The 22,175-nt window shown below is 43.0% G+C and overlaps 1 protein-coding gene across 1 annotated transcript; it reads left to right on the top strand.

Annotated features, from left to right (window-relative positions):
• The first annotated feature begins 414 nt into the window (after positions 1-414).
• On the top strand, positions 415-19,798 carry TSPAN15 (tetraspanin 15). The gene is made up of 8 exons (XM_061373940.1): positions 415-619; positions 5,969-6,154; positions 8,354-8,428; positions 10,870-10,965; positions 12,528-12,644; positions 16,074-16,121; positions 17,487-17,603; positions 18,909-19,798. The coding sequence occupies exons 1-8, from the start codon at positions 524-526 to the stop codon at positions 19,059-19,061; spliced, it is 888 nt and encodes a 295-aa protein (XP_061229924.1). The 5' UTR covers positions 415-523; the 3' UTR covers positions 19,062-19,798.
• Positions 19,799-22,175: the final 2,377 nt, after the last annotated feature.

The following is a 22,175-nucleotide window of genomic DNA, read 5'->3' as shown; positions in this document are numbered from 1 at the left end:
GCTTAATCAAAAACCCAGCCTATGTATTTTTGCCCACGCAGTTTTCCATGGCAATTGCCGAGGTCTGTGGACGCGTGTGCGCTCCGGCAGCACTGCGAGGTGGCTGTTTGCGTAGCGATGCAATTTTTTATGCCGACTCCTGCTGTGGGGTTAGTCCCGCAGCCGCAGCCCCTCGCCAGCGCGGCGTCTGCCAAGGGAACGGCTAAACAAAGAAAAGAAAGAATAAAACAAAGCAAAAAGCCGCAGCCGGGAGCGCTCCGGAGCTTTTCATTCAGCTTCCGACATCCTCCCTCTTCCCTCCGCCCCATGTTCTTTGTGTTTCTCGGCCGTGCGCTGTGCCACCACCCTCCGCATCCCCCGGCGCTCATCCCCGCCACGCTCCCCACAGCCCCCGAGCCGGTCCCGCTCCCGGAAGCGGCGCAGCCCCCGGACCCGCCCGACGGGGCGGCCGCTCCCTTCCGCCGGGCACGGGCCGCCGGGAAGGGGAGGGGACGGGCGGCGGCAGGTGCGGCGGGGCGGGAGGATGGCGGCGGGGGACGCGGAGCAAGTGCGGTACTGCGGGCGGCTGTCTTACCTCTGCCTCAAGCTCACCCTCATCACCTACTCCACCACCTTCTGGGTGAGAGCGGCGGGGGTTGCGGCTGTGCGTGCGGCGGGCGGAGAGCGGCTGCCGTCCCCGGTCTGGGGCTGTGCGAGCTTGCGGTGGTTGCGGGGCGTCCGTGGGGAGCAGCCGTGGGTCCCGGGCTTCGGTTTCGCCGGGAGCGCGGCGTCCTCCGGGTCAGCGGGGTCCCTCCTGCGCAAGGCACCGGGGTTTTGCAATAATTAATGGTTCCGTCGCGGAGCCTTGGGTGTCACACCTGTGTCTGTGGGTGCAGCTCCCCGGCCTTCCCGAGGCACCGGCAAACTAGTTCTGGCGGATGGGGACCTGTGAGGGTTGAAAGTTTGGCTGATAAAAATCGTTTATGCGTATATTAAATACTGCTTTTCGCCCCAGGGGAGCTGGGCAAATAAAGCCTTTGCCCTACACAGCCGGTGATCAGTGTACAGGGTAGTTCCTTTTTCGAGCGTTGGCTAAGTGATACTGTAAAGATTTAAAACTTAGGGGTGTGTCACACTTGCTGTCCTTAGCCAGGTGTGCTAAAAGCCGTGTGCTGTCTCCTAAAAGTAACGAAGTCCCGCAGGATGTGTCCGTACCGTCACCACTGACTTACCAAATAACGGCAGATTCACCCTAACCAGACACCCCCTGTGCCGAAGGAGCTCTTTGCAAGGACTGTGATTCTAAAACGTGGTTTTTCAGGCTCCAGGATAGTAGAGTGATGCTGTCTGGCTGTTGGCTCCAGGCTGTACCGGTGTACGAGATGCTTAGGCAGGGTTTCTTTCAGCCTCTTTTGGTTTAAACACCTCTTAAGCTCGTTTTGCTGGTCTGTGTTTCTGGCTTAGTAGACACCGTGTTTACAAGGTGGGAACATAAAGCTTTTGGCATGTTTATGTGGCAGAAGTTTAGATCCACCAGGTTTGGTAGTAGGTGTCTGATTAAAGCTATAATTTAAGGATGAAGAAAAATTGAAAAGCAAAGTGCTTTGGTGTAATTCAGACTTTTTTGGATCCTGGGAATCTTGTCTTTTTCTTAGCAGACAAATCAATCAAGGAAAGCCCTTGGGTTTAGGTTCCTGATGTTTCCTCTGTTACTCCATAGCAGCTATTCCACAGGTGCAGTTTTCGGGAAAGGGAAATTTGTTGCATTATCTTTCAAACCCTTTTCATGGAGCATATGATTTATGAAGGGCTGTGCATATTGCCTACCCCGCATTTTCCATTGGCAAGGGCCCTTGCAGGTGGGATGCAGTCATTAATCTGGTACCAGAAAAAGAGCCTTTCTGATACGTTTCTCTGAGTGTCCGTGGAGGACAAAGCCCCTTTTCAAGCAGCCTGAGGATTTTATTTACTCTTTGTAGTTGCTCGCTTTGGATTTTCAGCTCTCTGCCCTTGTTTATAGCCAAGGGCTTCTGTTTGTCAGCTCTGCTGGGGAGGTGGTTTGTTCAGGGACGGAGAGAGGGCGGTAGGCAGGATGGGGTTATGGGAAGGGGAAGGATGGGAGCTGATGGCGTTTGCTCTCGGGAAGGCTGGCACTGGGCAGTGTGTTCCTGGTGTTCCGGCTGAACACATGCCGTATTGTGTGGGGAACGGCGAGTGGGTTTCTCTCGCGGAATTTTCTTTTATTCTGACTTAGCAAAGCAGATCTCATCAGCCGTGAATGTCGGTGGTGTGGGGGTTTTCCAGCTGTGTTTTTTACTTAAAATAATTAAAAAATAGTGTAAATGGAAGTAAAGTTTGGCCGTGGAGCATTGGCCTGCTTGAATTTTGGGTGATTTGTGTTCCTTTGCTGCTTTTTTGGGTTTTGGTGTACAGGATGCCGCAGTCATTCATTTCCTCCCTGATGTGCTGTTCCTCTGGTACATCTGTGATGATGAACACCCGAGGTCAGTTCCCCAGGATCGCTTAAAATCACCAGGAACCACATATCAGCCTTACCCAAAAGCAGAAAGGAAATGAAAGCATCGCTGGGAGTGCCGGAGGGGGTGTTTGCTGCAGGCCCAGTCACTGCTGTGTCTTCCCGTGTCACCTGGGGCTTTTTAGAAAACTTCTCTGGGCAGGTGTTCTGCTGGTGAACGTGGCTGTAATGTGGTTTTCCTTGCCTGGCTGAAACAACATCCAGCGTTTTAAACAGAAGGTGCTGTTGTTGAGCGGGGCCTGTATTTAAGTATTGTAAGTACAGGGTTAAATCCACTGCTTTTATAAAGAAATGGATTTCCTTTTTCTTGGGAAAGCAATTTCTGTGCATGTAAAAGCCCCAGAGAAAGTCCCTGGTATTTGCTGGTGGATACTCATTTAATGTGAGTCAAGGCCAGTTAATTTTTCCTGTGGACACAGTGTGAATTGCCAAACTGGGAGCTGTTATGAAGGATGCAGGATGTAAACAGCATGTATATTGGTGGGCTGCCTACGTAAAAGTCGTGTTTCCACCCCTAGTCACAGGAAAGGAGAGTACAGTCCCGGGGAAGAGACTCGGGTGGCATGGCTCCCAAGTCAGCACATCTGCTTGGCGTAACTAATTGCTGCTGTGGGTTTGACTGTACTAAAGGTTTAAAATATCTTTATGAAATGCTTAAAAAGAGAGGATAATAAAAGCAGGAATCCTGCTTGTAAAGAGTGAGGGTTTTAATGGCGTACTTAGGTGGGCTTTTTCCCCCTTGCAGTAGATTTTGTGTTTCAAAATCTGTGTAAAACTTGGAATTCCTGTGTGTCTGCTAGATGATAGGTTGGTCAGACATTTTGGTTTATTAGCTGATGCTTTTTCCCTGGCATAGCAACTGAGATGCTGAATGCAGCATGAAGCGTTTCTGTGGCATGTGCCCTCTGCATGCCAGTTTGCAGAACTGTTAATTTGGGATTGCCTGGGGGAGTTTTATTACATGGGCATTTGTTGCCGTCCTCTTCTTCAGGAATAAACTCAGTTGTAATGTCTGAAACCTTCCAGAACAAGTGGCTTAGTGCACCTCTAGAAGAAATCAGAGGGATGGTGAGAAATCCCCCATGGGTCACAAGATAGCTTTAATCCTGTCATTTGTCTGGGATGTGATGTTAACCACCTTGGTCCTTGGGACAGTAAAAGCTGTAGTGAAGGGGAATTTGAGGAGGGGAATTGGGGCTTTTTTGGGGACCAAGCTGGTGTCAGAAAACGGAAAGCATGAAGTTTAGTGTACATTTAGAATACTAGAAGTGGCCTTGCAGGATGTGTGAGCAAAAATCCCAATAGAAAGGGGTGAAGATGCTTATGTATATGAAGATCACTGTATGTGTCTATATATCTGAAGCTCTTAAAGTGAGAGTATGTCCTGTATTTCTACACACAGGCATCTTTGAATCTTTAAGGCAGAAAAAAAGAACCTTATATTGAATGTTTTGATGAGAAAACTAGGGCTAGAAAAAGATGTCAGTAAAACGTTCTAGTCTTGTAACCACACATTTCTGAAATTCAGATAATCCCCATCAAGTCTGAATTCCTTTGGTTTATGTCCAGGTGGTGGTTTGTTGGTTTGGGTTTTTTTTTTCTTTATTATTTTTATTTTTTTTATTTTTATTTTTTTAATTTATTTTCTAAGCAAGGAAACTACCAGACAGATGTTGATCTCGTTAAATGCTGCCTTAGTGTTTGCATGAGAGCCTGTCTTTAAGTTGTATTATCTGCTGCTTTCCAAGCAGGTAAATGCAGTTGGGACACGAAGGTCTCAAGTTTCTGTTTTGTTTTTATATTAATTGCAATGATCTTCATCATCCAAGTAGAACTCCTGAATCACACATATGTGTGCGCTCACCGGTTTTATAATCTGTAATTGTTTTGTATGGTTCTGAGGTTCTTTCCTCGATTGCTGTAGCGTATTTAAACATTTTAAACTGAGTTGTTTATGTTGTCGCCTGCTTGAAAATACATTTATAATTTGTTACCCAAAAACCTGATTTTCTTGAGGGCTAAAGCTAACACTACGATCAACCTTTTGGTAATAAAACCCTGTAATTACAGTTTTACAGGAGAAGGGTACAAGTGGTACATTGGGGTACCTGTGTTTGCTCTTCTGTAACCTTACAGCACAGTTTCTGAATTTTTCAGAGAAGTTACTCTGAATTTGGTTGTGTCAAATTTGAAGTTGCTTTTTAAATAGCTTCGGTGTATTTATTGTTGTGGGTGAATCCTTCTGAGGTTTTCCTTTTTTAAATGACAACTTGGTGGCATTTCCCACGTATTGTCCTTTGGGCTTATTATAAGTTTCTGTAAAAAAATCACAGATTTCCAGTAAGTCATTCTTTGTTATAAGATGTCCCATAATTAAAAAAACCCCAAGTCTTTGGTTCACAATCTTGCAAGTGAGTATGTCTTGTGTTTGTCTAGACCTTCGTCTGTGATATAGCATGTGGTAACCAACAGCCTGCTATGATCAAGAAGTGTGCTTTCCTCGCCGTTGTTGTGTGGGGAGCAGACTTGGGGTTCCTGTGGAAATGTCGGGTCAGAAGAGGGGAATGTTGATTACCAGATTGCCAAAGCGATCGATTTGAATCTGGTCTCTTCCCTGGGGATGTGCCTGGCAGCTGGAGTTGTCAGTAAAGTCTTTCCATTGCAATTTTCATGATTAAGTATTGTGGGATTTGCTTTTTATTGTAATTTAGCATGATTCAAAGTGACTTTTTCGGCATGCCACAGATTTAATGCCAAATGATTTTGTCTTAGCATTGATTATTTTGATCGAAATGTCTTTACCTTGTTAAATGCAATGCATTGTTTTGCTTGACAGCTTCATCTGGTGGTTACTCAAGAAAATGATGTAATTTCAAACTTGTTCTTTTTAAGGAATATCAATGCATTTCCCTGGTGACAGGAGTGGAGGCATAGGATCCACCTGGCTGTATTTGCTGAGCCTAAATACAGTAGGAGGTGATCTGAAGGGATGTTTAAGCTGTTCATTGCAGACTGACTTAGAAATTGTGTTATGTTTGAGGCATATGTGCATGTTCACACACACAGATGTGCAAAGAAGGAACGTCAGAGCTGTGGTATTTGCTAGTATATGTAATGTATGTGATCTCGGATGGGTAATAAATTACATTTCAAACAGTGGTGTGTGTTTCAGTTTGTTTAACTTCCCCTGTGTTAAAACTGTATTAAATATATTTTGAAATGAACGAATCTCAGGTTTTTTTTAACTTAGCTTTTTTCTACTTTAGTATTTTTGTTTGTTTGGGTTTTGTTTTTATTTTATTTTCTTCATCCAAACTTGTGGTTTGAGGTTTTCATTGTTTATAATGAATTCTGAAGTGAGTAGTCACAGGTACATGTATACTCACAAAATGTCATCTCTGTGTTTACTGGGAGAAGGGGTAACATCTGTGCTCTTCTCTTTTTCTGTTCCAGGTGATCGGAGCCCTGGTCCTCGCGGTTGGGATTTATGCAGAAGTTGAAAGACAAAAGTACAAAACTCTAGAAAGTGCCTTTCTAGCCCCAGCAATTATTTTAATACTTTTGGGCATTATAATGTTCCTGGTGTCTTTTGTGGGTGTACTGGCTTCTTTAAGAGACAATTTATGCCTTCTTCAAGCAGTAAGTGTTGGGTTTTTTAATCTTAGTTTTTAAGGCTCATTGCTTTTGCTTTTCAGTGCCACCTGAATTCAAACTAATAGCTGTGCATTGGAAAAAAAAGATTTAATAACATTGCTTTTTTGATTTTTATTAAACATAAAACTGGTTTATGGCAGTGGTCCCCTAAAACTGTGGTATGTGGATGTCCTTCCAGCAGGGAGAAGCAGTATTTCATCTTGCCAGCCATAGGACAGACGAGGGTCAGAGCCTAGCGCTGAGCAAACTACTTTCCAATAGTTAAGGGCTTTATGGAAAACAACCAGGAATGTGAATTATTATCAGCCAGTGTGGATATTGTGCAAACTCAGCTGTTGACATACCATTTAATGCGAGCCTGGCACCACTGTGCCTGCTCTTTCTCTGGTCTGGCCATACTGTAGGTACATGCCCTGCTTAGGGAACTGTGTTGGGGAAGAGGAAATCTTGCTGCCCCTTGGCTGAAGGAAAAGGCGAAGTCTGGCTGCAGCTTCTCCCCACCAGTAGGGGGGCATTTCCTGAAGCTGGGACCTACTTGCTGGGACAACAAGTGCAGAGATGAGTTGTGGTCTCTGATGTTTCTCCAAACAGTACTTGTTTCAACCCAGAGGAGGCTACTAGAGAAAGAAACCTGAGCTCAAGCTGTCATCTGTCAGGCTGGTGGTGGCTGGGGTCTGTCTGCCTTTGTCTGGGAAGTGAACTATAAGGGGGAGATGGAGAAATGCGTGTTACAGAGTTAGCTATGTAGCACCATAGAGCTTTGAGAGAAAGGGCCTAAGGGAGAATTGAAAATGACATTTTTTCTCTCCAGTGCCTCTGAAAGGGTAAATTTTAGGGAAATTCCTATGTAACATTGTGGTTGCAGATGGAAGTTGCACATATGACTAATTAAAAATAAAGCATGAAAACACGATTTTCACCTTCATGGCAGTTCAGTCTAAAGGAATGCCAAGTGCATGGCATGTTATGCGGGGAAAAAGCAAGAGGTAACTGTGGATTTTGAAATTACGCTGGAATTTTACTGAGTTGCACTGGTCCCTAGGCACTGGTGGCTTCTTTCACCCTGAGTATGGTGTTGTGTCTTCATCTGATGCCAAGGCTGTTTTCTGTCCCCATTGTGGCAGCAAACTCGGTAGGCTGTTTCAATGAAGAAAGTCCCTGGTATCTGCTCTCAGGCTGATTCCAGATTTAGCAGGAACAAAGATATGTCTGGTGAATTCATGACACTGATACTGGGTATTGAGAGCACAGAAATTAAACCATCTTTGGGGGCAGACCAGTAGAGATTATTTTCAGATGAGAGATCATAAAACTTTGCTGCTGCTGAAGTTCATTAATAAGAAGCAGACCTAAATTCACATAACAGCCATATTTTATGCCTAAAGAATCCTTTTGGTTGGAAAAACATTTCAAGTACTGACACGTCGCAGCCATCTCATGGTGTTGCTATGGATTTCTTCATATTATTTATATTTTGCATGCATTTTGATGAGTAGTCACAGATGCATATGGTGTGGTCGTGTATGAGCGCATTTGTGAGCTTGTGTATATACACGCACACAAATAAATAAGAGGTAGCAGATGCAATTTTTCTTACCGCTGAGCACTGTAACCCTATTAGTGTCAATTGTGCAGCTCCTGTGCTCAGCTGGCTTGGTAATGCAGTTCGCTCTTTTGAAGCAACACACTGAAAGGTACTAAGCCCAGAAATTTGCTTTGATTTGACACCAGCAATTTAGTAGAAGCTGGTTTGGATTATCCTGAAGCATTGCTTTACCCAAGAAATGAAAGCTAACAGGTAAGTACTGTTTTTGTAGGAAGCATAAAAACATTAAGTTTGGTGTGGTTTGTCCAGCCCATTAGTACGCTTCTCTGGGATGCTGTTACGGAGAGAAGTACCTTGGCATGATAAATGCATCTATTGGGTGTACGTCTACTCAAAGCAGAAAAATAATGTGTTTGCCAATCTGGCAAAACCCAGAATGACTCAAGTGTGGAAAAAACGCTTCCTTGTGACATGAACAGTTTTATAAAACCATAGATTTATATCTTTTTTTTAAATGACATCTCATATGCAGAAAGCCGAGTATGCTGGCAGTTGAATGTTACACACATAAGGACACTAACTGAAAAAGTAATGGGTTTGTTTTGTGGAAAGACTCATTTGCAATTGTTTTTCTGCAGTTCATGTACATTCTTGGTATCTGCTTGCTGATTGAGCTGACTGGTGGAGTGGTGGCCCTGATCTTCAGAAATCAGGTGAGCTGCTTGTGTTTAGGTTTTCATCACCAAGAACATAATTCACAATCCATGATGTTACAGCTATGCTGCTGAGCAAATAAAAGGTGTTAAAATTGTCACCTGAGCACTAACTGATGGAGACCTGAAGGCAGGTCCCCACTTTTCAGTGCCTTGCAGGTTTGTGGATGGGTGGGATTTGCCACCCATTCTGGAGATGAATTCCAGATTAAATAATATGAAGAAAATCTGGTAACTGTGAATGTGCAATTCAGGCAAAATGAGTTTCCAGCTCTTCAAGTGTTGCAAAGTGCTTTTTTCTGATTTGCCATATGGGCCTGAAACTGCCAATATGGGAAGTTTCCAGCTGGATTTGGAAGCTGTTATTTTGTAGTGGCCAAAATGTTTTATGTTACCTGTAGGACAGCTCTTCCCTGCCTCATCCAAAAGCAACATAACTAATTTCTGTAGGTGACCTCATCGTTTACAAGCATGCTATAACTGTATAAACCCCTTCGTTTTTTCTAAACAGAAAGAAGCAGACTCTTTTTTTTTCTCCCTGTTAGAAATGCTTTGAAACATAAATATGTTAACTGTGGCAAGTACTGAATTTCCATGCTTTGATTTTTTTCTCATCTTGCAAAATACGAGCATTAAAAGGAGATGCTGAAAATTAAGACCTCTTCCCTCTGCACCCCAACCTACTGATCTCATTTTCACAAAAAGAAGTCACACAGACTATGTTACATGTTATTAAAAAAAAGATAAATAAAGCTTTCTTTTTTTAAATAACAACTGACAGTTATTTTGAAATAGTACAATGTTCTCCTAGCTGGTGTTTTCTTCTCGCTCCATGCTGAACTGGAGTTGTGAACTTGGCTGGTGAGAGCAGAGGATGAGGTATCTTTGTTTCTAGAAGCCATCGTTAGCCGTTGCCATAGGTGTCGCCTTAGCCCTACACAGATTCATTCTGAATTGTGGTGGGAGCACCAGCCTTGTCTGAAGGGAACAGCTCAGCCTGCCTGGTGTAGGAGTGTGGGCCTTATGGGATACAGAGAACTTGGTTGACAGAAAATGAAGTAAATGCCAAAGACGGTATTTGCTGAGAGGGTGAGGAAGAGTTGCTGTTGACTTTTGGACAAAGAAAGTGTATTGTTGGGGGTTTTGTGCAGTAAGCATTTTCCTGACTCATGTATTGGCTGTCTGTGCAGGACAACTATGTTTAGGTCTCTACTTGTTTTACAAGATAAAGGGGGAAGTTTGGGCTAGTATGGGGAGGAGAAGGAAGTATTGAACTAAAGCCCAGGGTAATAGCCTCTATTTAAATGCTGATTGTTTTGCATGTCTCTAATTTTCCTAATTTCTTTCTCTATTTCCTTCTCAAATCTGTATAGTCTAAATGAGATGATAGAGGTAGTGTGAGAGTTGTCAGTATTTGCTGCTGTTCCTTCTCTGCCAGTTAGGCTAGTCCTGAAAAATCCCATGTTAATCCTAAGAAACAAGTGATAATTGATTTTGTTCTGCTTTGTTTCTAAGTGTTGCAGTTTGTAATACTGAGAAAATGAGCAGGTGTATTTCAGGTTTCTTTCTGACCTGTAAGGATTTAACTTGGATCGTTTCAGCCGCTGGATTAAAAGGAGAGTTATTACATTCTGGTTATGATTCATCCCAGTTTTTGCCATGCTGTGATTGTGCTGGATGCTGAAAACTAAATACTCTTTTTCTGGAGTATTTCTTTTTTTTTTTCCTCATCTTCTGAACTTAAAAACATTTTGTTGATTTCTGATCTGCCAAGCTGAAGAGACATTTTTTATATCGCCACTGCTGTATCATTTTATGTCAGCCACTGCTCCTCTGCCATATTTCTCAAAACAATCACTGTAAAATGCACAGCTACTACTTTTTTTTTCTGCTTGGGGTGGAATAAAGCTCTTTATGTGGCAATTATGGAGTCCTTGGAAAATTAAACGGTGAAAAGAAAACTAATGGAAAGGAAAGTTCATGCAATACGGGAGCAGGGACACAATCAGCTCTTGTTGCCCAGGGCATGGTGAAGACCACTCATGGTGCCAAGACCCAAAACCACCTTTCTGTCACACAAAAGATGATGGGGATCCCCAGTGTCCAGTGGGAGGGATCCTTCCTGGGCGTAACAGGACCATCACTGGGAGATGCTTGGAGAGTCTCAGAGAAGCAGCACCTTGCTGAGGAAGTGCCATACTGTTAGTGCCTCTCCAGCAGTGAAACTGCCTCCTTAAAAAAGAATGGGTGGTCAGGCCCTGCAGGACTGTGCTGTGATTTTATGATTTATTATGATTTATTTTAAACTGGTATTTCTTTTTTCCTTAAAAAAAAAAAGGTTCCTTTCTTTTTTGTGCTTATCAATTGCACTTGTCACTTTAACCTGCTTTTGTAGTTTTGTTTTGGTGTGTGTAACCTGTGAATCTTGTTTTGCCTTCCAGACAATCAACTTTTTGAACGATAATATTAGAAGAGGAATTGAGAATTATTATGATGACTTAGACTTCAAAAACATAATGGATTCTGTTCAAAAGCAGGTTTGTTTTGTTTTGTTTTCTTTTTTGTGATTAATCCAGTGCAGGGATGCTGTAGGTTGTTGGTGACAGCTTTGAGCTTTTCCAGTCCTGGGATAATCAAGTTTTTATTGATGAGCAGGATCAGATCTCAGATGTCATCTGTTATGGTATCACTGTGGTCAGGGCTAATCCAGCATCCCAGCTGCTATTTTGAAGTACTCTAAATCACTTCAAGAAGAAGGGTGCAAAATGCAGCTTTTGACTTGGTAGGTGTGATTCGGATGCTCAAGGCCAGATCCTGCAAACAGGTAGGCCTATAGGGGCCTCACAGCTGGATTATGACAAGTTCAGCCTAAATTCCACCCAAGCTCTTGTGCTCAGTGTTTCTGCCTGCCAGTCCAAGATATTCAGAAGTGTCTCATGAACAGGAAGCTCTGGGTAATGAGAAATTAGGTGACAGTTAGGCCGTTTGAATCTGGGATGTTGTATTTTCACTTGAGGGCACATAGTAAGCTCTTTAATGAGGTGGTTATTTAAAGGCAATGTGTGTGGAAGTGTATATACCTGTAATTAAAATTCAGAAACTGTGTTAGGCCCAGCTGAGCATTACTTAATGGCATGTGTAATTGACTCACAGCCTTCTTTTTATTAAGGCTGGTCTGTTGAAATGTTTATTGGGTTATTGAAGAGTTCTGCCGCACAGCTCAGAGGCTATAGAAGCAGTGGAAAATGCTCAGAAATGTGATGTCAGGGCTCATGTGATGTCAGTGACCATGCCAGATAATGATTAAAAAGAGAAGAAGTTAACTTAGGAAGTGATATGTGCATTTTATGACATCGTTATGGAGATGGCAGCCTGCTTTGAAAAACAAAATCAGCACGGAAAGTCTGTCAAAGGCAACCAATCCCGAGGAAATTTTGTCATTAGATTTCATAATGCTTTAAAGTTTCCATGCACTGCCCAAAATTATGTGTATGTACAGCTAATATACATTTCACTGATTAAATATACTGCTGCTTTCCCCTTCAATTAGAATATAAAGTGAATATTTGTATTAAGTCAGTGTAAACTCAAAGTATTTGTTTGCAGCTTTCAGCTTTACTAAATTACACCCAAAATGTTTTGGTGAAATTATTTTTATGCCTTATAGCAACACCTGTCTTTTAGACTCATTCAGAAACGTAGTCACAATCCTAGAACAGAATTGAAGAGGTATATTACAGCTCAAGATGGAGGAAACATAAAAACACTGCTTAATGATGTCCAGAACTGAAAGGATAATTTTTCAGCTCGGAAAAGATGGGAGGTGGAACGTAGCTCCGAGTACTTTGCTCTGGCACCCTGGGTAATAGCTTGATGAGTGACAGAGGAATGCTACCTGTGTCTTTAGTTCTTTTCAGTTGCATCTGTCATATACATTCATATGTACCCTGTTGATAAAATGACAGAATTGCTGGATACCTCAGTAGTCTTAAGATTATTTTATTCTTGCTTTGTTTTTTACTTCTTAGAAGAGGTTTTATCTATCTATCTATTTATTTATTTATTTTTACAGTTGCCTTTTGTGTCTTTTATTTTCCAGTTTAAGTGCTGTGGTGGAGAAGATTATAAAGATTGGTCACAAAATGTGTACCACAACTGTGCGGCACCAGGACCGCTGGCCTGTGGGGTGCCCTACACTTGCTGTGTCACAAATAAAGTGAGTCCCAGTACCTCAGCATTGTGGCTATCTGCTGGGTCACCACTGTTTGCTTAAAAAAGTACCTTACTTTAGAAAGTCTGAGAGAAGAAGTGGAGGAAAAGGATCCCTCCCCAAAACAGGAGCTATGGATCTGTTGGTCTTGACAGCCTGAAAAGAAAAAAAATGAAGAATTAGATGTGTTAGCTCTGGTCCATCTTCCTGTGCTGCTGCGCAGCGCAGTCCTAGAAATGCAGAAGGTACCTGGGAGCTCCTCTAACCTCGTGGCTCGCCTGGACCAGGGCTGCTTAAAATGAAGTTTTGCTTGTGTTTCCCCAAGGGTTTGTGGCTCCAGCTTTGCCAGGAAGCCTGGGCCCCTATTGCTTCCATGGGTGGGGGTTGGAGGGATGTGCACCAGCTGCTGTGTGAAGTAAAAACCAAACAGACTGACCGCATCTTCCAGCAAAATCCAGAAATGTGGGCAAATTGCCTCAGGGTCAGTGCGTCCCTGTGGGTGCACATCTAGACTGGAGCTGCTGCTCTGTCTCTGCCCTAACCTATCCTTGAAAACTGCTCATCTTGCCACCCTGTAAGTCCTCCCTGGAAGGACACTTTGTCAGCTGGAATCTGGACCAGTTTCTCAGTCTACGATGAACTGGTATTACCTGGTGCTGGCAGCACTTGAGCAGGCACGAAGTTCCATATACAGGTGTGTTATAAAAATTTTTGCACTTTTAATTCATTGTTCTTCATTTGAGGGATGGATGTAATCCTGAATTTGATAAAGAACTATTCCTCCACTTAAAACCAGTATGGGCAATCCCTGCCTCACTGGGTTTTGGTCTTTGGTCTGAACATGAGACAGAAAATTGAGTATGTGTAAGAGCAGATCCAGTAGAGCTCATGATGGATAGCCTACTGGTGCCTGTCATGTGCTGCCCTTTCAACATCTGTCTTGAGCATGGCTCTTTCATTAAAAAAGGGAAAATAAATGCAGTAATTATGTATGTAATCCTACTAGGTGTTGCTGAGAAATGTGTATAATATGAAGATGTTTATTAGGTATGCTTATACATTTTTTGTGTATGAAAAAAGTCTGTTTAAATCTCTGATGAGCTTTGATTTGTTCTCAGAAACCAAAAGTAAACAGTTATGCTTTAAGTCTTAAGTGTTTGAGAATAAGAAAGTCGTGTGTATGAAAATAATATTTGCTGAACCACAGCTGAGTGGAAGACCTCAGGATTTTGCCCTCAGTTGATGGTAAAGGAAGATAGAGCTGGCTAGTAAAGAGCAATCTGGCTTTTTAGTGGTCATTCAAAATACTGCTTGTTTTTCTGTAGCTCTCATTTTTCTCTTGTAGTCTTACTTTAAAAGGTTAGTTCATGTGTGGAAATGCAGCAGTACTGTGAAGGTGAAGCACTGCAATAACCAGCATCCAACAATACCAGGTGCCTTTCCAGTGGTGGCACAAATAATCAGACATGTTGAGGATTTCAAATGCAACCTGTCTGACAGGAAAGTGCTAAAACAAAAACTTCTCCAAGGAAAACAGCGTGTATATTCTCTATATGCTTCATTGGCAACAGGGGAGCAGGGGGTGAGACTACTTGCTGCCTAAGGTAGCCTGCAAAGTGCTGTGCTCAAGAAAGTTAATCAAAAGGTGGGGAGAAGCCCCAAAATAGCAAGTAAACTTTGTATTTAAGAGCAGGCTGTTCAGCAAGATGCTGCGGTATGTAAGGGCTTGTGGCTTTGCCTCCCTGGGATGCCATTGATGTGCCTTATGAAGTCCAAGTGGCACGGTCGTGTACTCGGCAGGACGATACCAACACTGTAGCTGTGCGGCTGGCTGCCTTGTGAAAACAACCCAACCAGAAGATGTATAAATCTTGTATGTTTGACAAATGCTTCCAAATACAGGCTGGTTTCTCTCTTGGAAAACTGCAGATATGGTTTGTGATTACTCATTTGCTTTGTAGTCATGGAAAACTCCTGCTAATGTTGGAGGTTGGATTCTGAGCCTCTGAAATGCTATCATGAGCCAGGCTTATGCTAGGGAGGTCTGAAGGGACTATTTGTTAAGTCACAGTGTTTATTAAAGGCTTACACTAGTGTAGCAGATAAAAATGAGTCCCCAAATGCCTATAAACATCTGTTTCTAATGTATTTATCTCCATTGCATTATTTTTTGTGCCCTGTTAGCAAATACTGTGGTTAAAATTAAATGTTGTGACTGTATTCCTTGTGGTCACACATTTTGGGGATGATGAGGATGGCTGTGCATTTGTCTGTTAGTCTCAAGCATTTTGTAAATATGAAATCACAGTAGACACAGCAACACGCTGATGCCTAGTATTGCAACCTTTGACTTCCAAGGGTATTTATTACCTGTGGTTGACAGATGGGTACCCCTCGCATTTCCCCAAAGGTCCTGTGAAATAGTCAGAGGATCTCTTTAGGAATACACTGACCCTTTTTTTGTCAGCCAGTTGTGTATTCAAAGTGAGAGCCTCCTTTCTGGGTGGAGTCTCTGCCATTCTGTAACATCCATCTTCCTTCCATCTTTTGCAAACATCTCTCTTCCTTCCTGGGGAGGTGGCCTGGGCACCCCAGGCTCAGAGCCTGGCAGCATTTAGAAGTCTCATTTCTACATCTTGTTTTAATTTTGAGGGAGGTTGTATCAATGCAGCAGAGTTCGTTCTGCCTCATTTTCCTCATTTGCATGTTCTTGTTTTCTCTCATGTCTTTGGCTTTGTTCACTGCTTCCTTTGACACTGGCTGATCTGCAAGTAAACGATGGTATTTTCAGGTTAGCTTTGCCAGGCTAAGTAATGCTTGTTTCACATGGGATCCATGTGAAGCATTAAATGGATGCACAAAGTGCATTAGGAGTCTGTGATGAATGCAAATGCTCTCTTTTTTTTTTTTTTAATAAATGAATTTTGTATTAGTATGTATAGTGATATATAAAATATATTCTATTATAATAAATTTGGTCTTGTAAGCATTCATAGTATTGGATGTTATTTGGGGTTTAAATAGTTCTGAACTTAAATTTGTGATTGTGATGGTATGATGGCTATGTTAACCCCCAGTTTTCTTAATCACATGTATTAATTTATTAAGACCTTAAAATTAAAAGCAGCTGTTCTGTGGAAACAGGTGTTACATACAGCTCTTGTCATGGCTAGCTTTGGTTTCTTATACCATGCTGGTTTTGCTGGATAGAGATGGTTCAAATATCTGTGTCATGACATACTGACAGTACTGGTTTCTCTAAAATAATGTATAGCTCTATTTAAATGTGACCCTGGAGCTTAAGAATAAACTGGTGTTGGACTGGAAATTAACCATGGTGGTATTTTATATGAACTGAGTGAACACAAGGAGAGTAAAAATAATGTTTCTGTGATTTTGGTTTTCTGCTACAGTTTATATTTGTTTTCTTTTCAGACTGGCATTATCAACACTATGTGTGGATACAAAACCATTGACAAAGAGGTAATGTAACCAGTGTCCATCCTGTTGAGGGAAAGGGTGGTGACTCTCTGTGTGGTTTAGATCAGTTATGTGTCTTCTGCATGCTTAGATCTACCAGACAGTTAAATCAGCAATTAGAATTATTTTATCTGGAATAACTTTCATATATTAAGAAAAAATTAATCTTGATTGATTGTGTTACCTTCCCTTCTCTGAATCTTCCACAGCGCCTCCTTTGGTGTTCATGGAGCGCGTCTTCCCAAAGCTCATTCCCTTATGCTAATTGCACAATTAATGCAAAGAAAGCTGCTTTCATACTTTCAAGTAGTGACTTGAGTTGAGGAAAGCTTTTAATAGTTAAAAGCAAAAGTTTCTCACCAAGTAAAATTGGCTTCAGTGAAGCCAACTTAGCTGTTTTTAAGTGGTTTACATCCCAGTAGTGGGTGTTTTATTTTTAAGCCTGTAATAGTTATTCCTGGAAGAAGAGTGGGACTTCCAGGTAGTGTTGGCAGCCCTCTCCTCCCTCCAGGAGCAGGATGAGGCCTCCTTCTTCAGTCTTCCCTCTTGGGAACAGCCCCAGTGACTCCATAGTAGAGACTGCCCCTTCAAGGCACTAATTGCAGGGTGATTAAGAAGGGAAATTGGGAATTGGATCTGCCACGAGTTCTCCACTCTTAGCTTTGGAGTGCTGGTGCAGGGGGTAGGTCTGAAAAAGCCCCCTGCCCCAGCTCATTTGAGGCACTTGGTGCACAATGCCAGCTTCAGTTGTTGGTCTTTGGGATTACCGGTTACCTTTACATGTGACCTGTCTTCCTTTAGATTCATTGATTTATAGCTTAAGCACCTAAATGCTCCAGCCTGGCTCTAACACCCAAAGCACTTAAGCATATTCTTAACTTAACCCCATTCATCTGCTTAGGACTCTTTGTGGCCTCAAGTGTTTTCTATATTATGGGTGGGGGTCATGGTGCAGCACAGCTTGCAGGGCTGAGTCTGAAATCCTCTTGTTCCTGCCTTTTTTAGAGTCTGTTGCAAAGCACTTGGTTCATATTTTCACACTGCTGTACTTTCGACTCAGAAGCAGAGATAAAAGCTAGAGAAAGACTTCTCTGCTTTCCAGGTGGTCTAAAATGAGGATTGGATGTATTTCTTTTAGAAAAGTATTTGCAAAAAAAAGGTTGCTCTCTTTTTTACAAACAAACTTGCTCAGGTGTGGAACAACTTAAACTCAGAGCAATTAGCAATGAGGTCTGTGTTGAATTCAGTGGGTTTGAAGAGATGGAAAGGAGGATCAAGTTTGCCTCCCTGAATTCTGAGTTATCCTGCGCTACTTTATCATACACCAGTGCAACTGCCTGTTTGAACCTTTGCTCTGTTCTCTTGCAGCGCTTGAGTGTTCAGCATGTTATATATGTCCGAGGATGCACAAATGCGGTGCTTATTTGGTTTCTGGACAACTACAGCATCATGGCTGGTGTGCTGCTTGGCATATTGCTACCCCAGGTAAGAAGGGGTCAGTGTGTTAACCATTAAAGGGAGTATCTGATTTGTTGCTACAGTATGCAAAATCCCATTTGACTATCACAGAATCACAGAATCCCAAGGGTTGGAAGGGACCTCAAGAGATCATCTAGTCCAGCCCCCCTGCAAGAGCAGGGTAACCTAGAGTACATCACACAGGAACTTGTCCAGGCGGGCCTTGAATATCTCCAATGTGGGAGACTCCACAACCCCCCTGGGCAACCTGTTCCAATGCTCTGTCACTCTCACAGTAAAGAAGTTCTTCCTGATGTTAACGTGGAACCTTCTGTGCTCCAGTTTACACCCATTGCCCCTTGTCCTATCACTGGATATCACTGAAAAAAGCCTAGCTCCATCATCCTGACACCCACCCGTTACATATTTGTAAACACTGGTGAGGTCACCCCTCAGTCTCCTCTTCTCCAAGCTAAAGAGACCCAGCTCCTTCAGCCTCTCCTCGTAAGGGAGGTGTTCCACCCCCTTAATCATCTTTGTGGCTCTGCGTTGGACTCTTTCAAGCAGTTCCCTGTCCTTCTTGAACTGAGGGGCCCAGAACAGGACGCAATATTCCAGATGCAGCCTAACCAAGGCAGAATAGAGAGGGAGGAGAACCTCTCTTGACCTACTAACCACACCCTTTCTAATGCACCCCAGGATGCCATTTGCCTTCTTGGCCACAAAGGCACATTGCTGGCTCATGGTCATCCTCCTGTCCAGCAGGACCCCCAGGTCCCTTTCCCCTTCGCTCCTTTCCAGCAGGTCAGTCCCCAACCTGTACTGGTACATGGGGTTGTTCTTCCCCAGATGCAAGACTCTACACTTGCCCTTGTTGAATTTCATCAAATTTCTCCCCGCCCAACTCTCCAGCCTGTCCAGGTCTCGCTATATTTAATTATGATTCTTTTATTTAAATTTAACATAGCTTACAAGCTGAGGTGGTGTTCCGATAACTTAGTAGCATTACTGCAATATATTGCAGGATTTGGTGGGTTAATTTGGTTTTGCTTGGAGTTTTTTGAGTCTTCTCTGCCTAGCTGCTGCCACTGAGACTTTCTAATGCTCCGAGGCACAGGAGTGGTAATTCTTCTGGTGTATTAGCTCTTCACAAAAGTGATCCATTTGTACCCCTATATGCAAAGAAGAATAACGGTTAGTTAGTTTCTGTCTGTATGTACACTACATACCTGCCCCCACAGATGTGTGTATACATAATTTGTAAAAGCTGCTGCGAGAAGCATTAGATGAATTAGATAGATCTCTGACTAGAGATGTCACTTCTTTCTGCAGTTCCTGGGAGTGTTGCTGTCCTTGCTTTACATAACTCGGGTGGAAGATATCATCACCGAGCACAAGCTGAGTGAAAGACTGTTTGAAGAAGCGCAGCAGAGCTCTGCCCCTGAATTTGCTGGAGCTGGCTGCTGCATGTGTTACCCAGGGTGACTTCAGGTGCATTCAGCTCAAATGTAGCTGAAAAAAAAGGCATATCCACCTGTTGTGGTTTCTGCTGACTGTTACAGACTGTGGGTGTAATGAATCAGCCAGCAGACCCATGGTGGGTCGGCAGTGTGCCGATACCTCCGTAGCCTTGTCCCTCTCAGTGTGTCTGGACACACCAGAAGGGCTCTGTGCTGCCGACGATGCTGCTGCTGTATCATGACACTGCTGGAAGGTGGGCTTGTGGATCATTAAATCTCTTTTGGATGATTGCTGAGTGATACGCAGCCGGGAAAACTGTTCTGGGAAGATTTGAAGGTAGATTTCTAGGAAGAGCCTTTTTGTCTTGGGACATCATATTTAAATGTTTGCCCTTTCCAACTTTATTTTCTTACTCTTTCCAAAAAGGATTTCTTACTGATCTACATGGTGAATATTAAACATGTGTTTAATAATTTTTTATGCTAATCTTGATGAATTTACTGACAATAATGGATGTGGTGCTGAATGCTGTCATTGCTCAGTCTTTTGTGCCTTTTAATAACGGGGCGAATGCCAATGTTGAATCAGTCAGGTAACGCTTGGTGTATTTTTAATGCAATTTGTTACTGTCTGTCTTTTGTATAAACTTACAGGATGTTTGAGTCTTGTATGTACTGTATTTTTCCCTTTAGTAAATTAACTGAGTGATTTATGATTTCCTTTTTTTTGTTGGAGTTCTGTATGTTGAGCTATTTCTAAATTTTATTGTCAAAATAAAAATAGTATTTTTTTTAAAAAGCACAAAGGTTTTTCTTAAAATGCTTTTAATTTTCTTATCTAAGTTAAGCCTGTCCCTCAAATGCTGAATCAGAAGGTAGAAATGCCTTGGGTAATATCCTGTCTTTTTGAATCCCTTCTTTTCTGGCACTCCACTAAGCCACAGAAAGGAATATTTGATATTGTTCTCTAATTGCTGCTTTTCTTCTGCACCTCTCTTTTTTTATGATTTATTAATTAATTTCTTTATTAAATTTCCTTGTCCTGTTTCCTGCTTTCTTCAAAACTCAGTGTTTGCTGCTTAGGTCTCTGCCTTCACTAAGGATTTCTGAGGAAGCTTCATGCGTTTCCGGAAGCCAAAGACTGACTTAACCACTTCTTCGATGTTTCTGACAGTGTCTAGAGAGATCCTGCAGCATTATCAAGCCCATCATCCACAGTGTGAGGTTATTTCATACACAGCGCACTCTAGCGTTGGATCCCGCACATGGTTACATATTTAATTCCTTCATATCGTGCCTAAATATTCCTGGTCTCTGTCCTGAATAATGTATTTGGGTAAATTAAGAAGCAAGGTGTGCTTGAGAGTGGATTTGTGTACAAAGAGCAGAGAAAAGGAGGGAGCAGCTTTGGAGGACCGAGCTGACTGCTGGTGGAAGGGTAAGAAGATCAAAGCCAAAACTGGTTTATTGAGAGCGGGCTGGAAAGATGGGACCCAAAAGCACCAGGAGCTTAAAAGTATCACCAGAGGCAGAGCTGTGCCCTGCCCTTTAGCAAGAGGGGGCTATAGCTCGAATTTAAGATGGCAAGAAGGCTGTATTGAATTGTGAAGGAGGGGATGACAAAGGTGATTTTTCTTTGAGAACAAAGGTAATTTTATTTTGCTTTACTAATAGTGCCTTGTAAATGATGCAGTGGCTTGAGGAGAAAGCAGGAGGTGATGGGAGCATGGTTAAAATCTGGGTAGTTTAAATGGAACAGGGAGAGTACTTGGGGGGTATCAGGGACCAATTCTTTAGCAAGGAGATCCATAGGCTGTACTGAATTTTCAGCCATTCTTGGCACTCTCTGTCATGCACAGTGTTTGGGGTTGGGCTTACCTAACAATCATGAACTAAGAGTGTGACATTGATTAATAAATGATTGATTTAAATACTGTTGACCATCAGATTCTCTCAGATCTGAGGAAATTAACTCTTGGCTTCACAGGTCATGGTGGCTTGAGGGAAGGATGATGCTGATCAGGAGGCAGCTGGGGAAGAGGGACACAGTGGGTCTCTGCTCAGCTGCCTCCAGGTTACCTGAGCTATGGGAGATAATGGGGAGACTGTGATGGAAGGGTGAATTCACTCTTTGGCATGAGGCTTGGCTCTTTCCAGTGTGCCATGCTCTGTCCTGTTAGTAGATTGATTTTTTGAATGGGTTTGTGGTGTGCACAAGGTATTTTGTGTACTTTCAAGTGGCTGTTTTTATCCTGAGCAGCTGAGCCTGCAGGGGTGCACTCAGTCCTGCCTGGTCCATCTGCAGGAGTGAGGCCTGGAGGGTATATGGTGTGGTGTTAGTGAACCTGTGGCTCATCTCCAGCTGGTGCTCCACACACATCACTGACCCAGCTGCCAGCATCTTGTATTTAAATATGCATGTCCCCATGTCTATGGGCAAATCAGCTGGAAACACGTGAAAAGCTACACTCAAAATGTTGTCTTGGTCTGATACTTGTGTTTGGCTGCAAGCGAAAACCTCTGCAGCCAATCTAGTGAAGGTCCTCTGGGCTTTTCCATTCACCTGATGTGAAAGTTGGTTTTAAAATGGGTGAAGAATGCTGATCTAATTCAATCCCTGTCTTCCTGGCTGGAACAGCCACACCTGGGCAGCTCCTCACACATGCACCCTTAACCTGCTTCAAAAAATGCTCCTTGCCTGCTGTTTAAAGGACTGAGGGCAACTCTGCAAAATCCCAGAGCTGTTACGTATTTTCTTTAGTGCATGTGTAGTTTTAAAGTGCTTTGACAACTGTGAGCTTCCCATGGCCCATCCTCTGCATGCTCCTGCTTTTCCTGTGCCCTGCCCTCCATGGATGTTGGGTATCTGTTTGTGCTCCCTGCCTGCGAAAATCACCCCCACCAGTCCTTGCTGCCTGACCCCAGCATTGCTGCTCTCCTCGCTGTATCCTGGAGCTTTCCTGCCTGTCATGGGATGGCTGTGTGGAGCAGCTGCCTGTTAAAATGATCGGGAAGCAGAATGGTTGCAAGAACTCCTCCATGCGGGCTACCTGCCGAGCCACTGGGCAGTGACACCCAGTTTAAATGCTCTCCCTGCCCTGTGAGTTCAGGTAGCAGGGTGTCACTGCATAGCTTCAGA

This window comes from Neopsephotus bourkii, unplaced genomic scaffold, assembly GCF_033783945.1.
Source record: "Neopsephotus bourkii isolate Nb327-2 ecotype Australia unplaced genomic scaffold, CSIRO-AGI_Nbou_v1 NB_1634, whole genome shotgun sequence".
Classification (NCBI taxonomy): domain Eukaryota; kingdom Metazoa; phylum Chordata; class Aves; order Psittaciformes; family Psittacidae; genus Neopsephotus; species Neopsephotus bourkii.
Note: the sequence above shows the minus strand (reverse complement) of the source record. Positions and strands in the feature narration are given on the sequence as shown.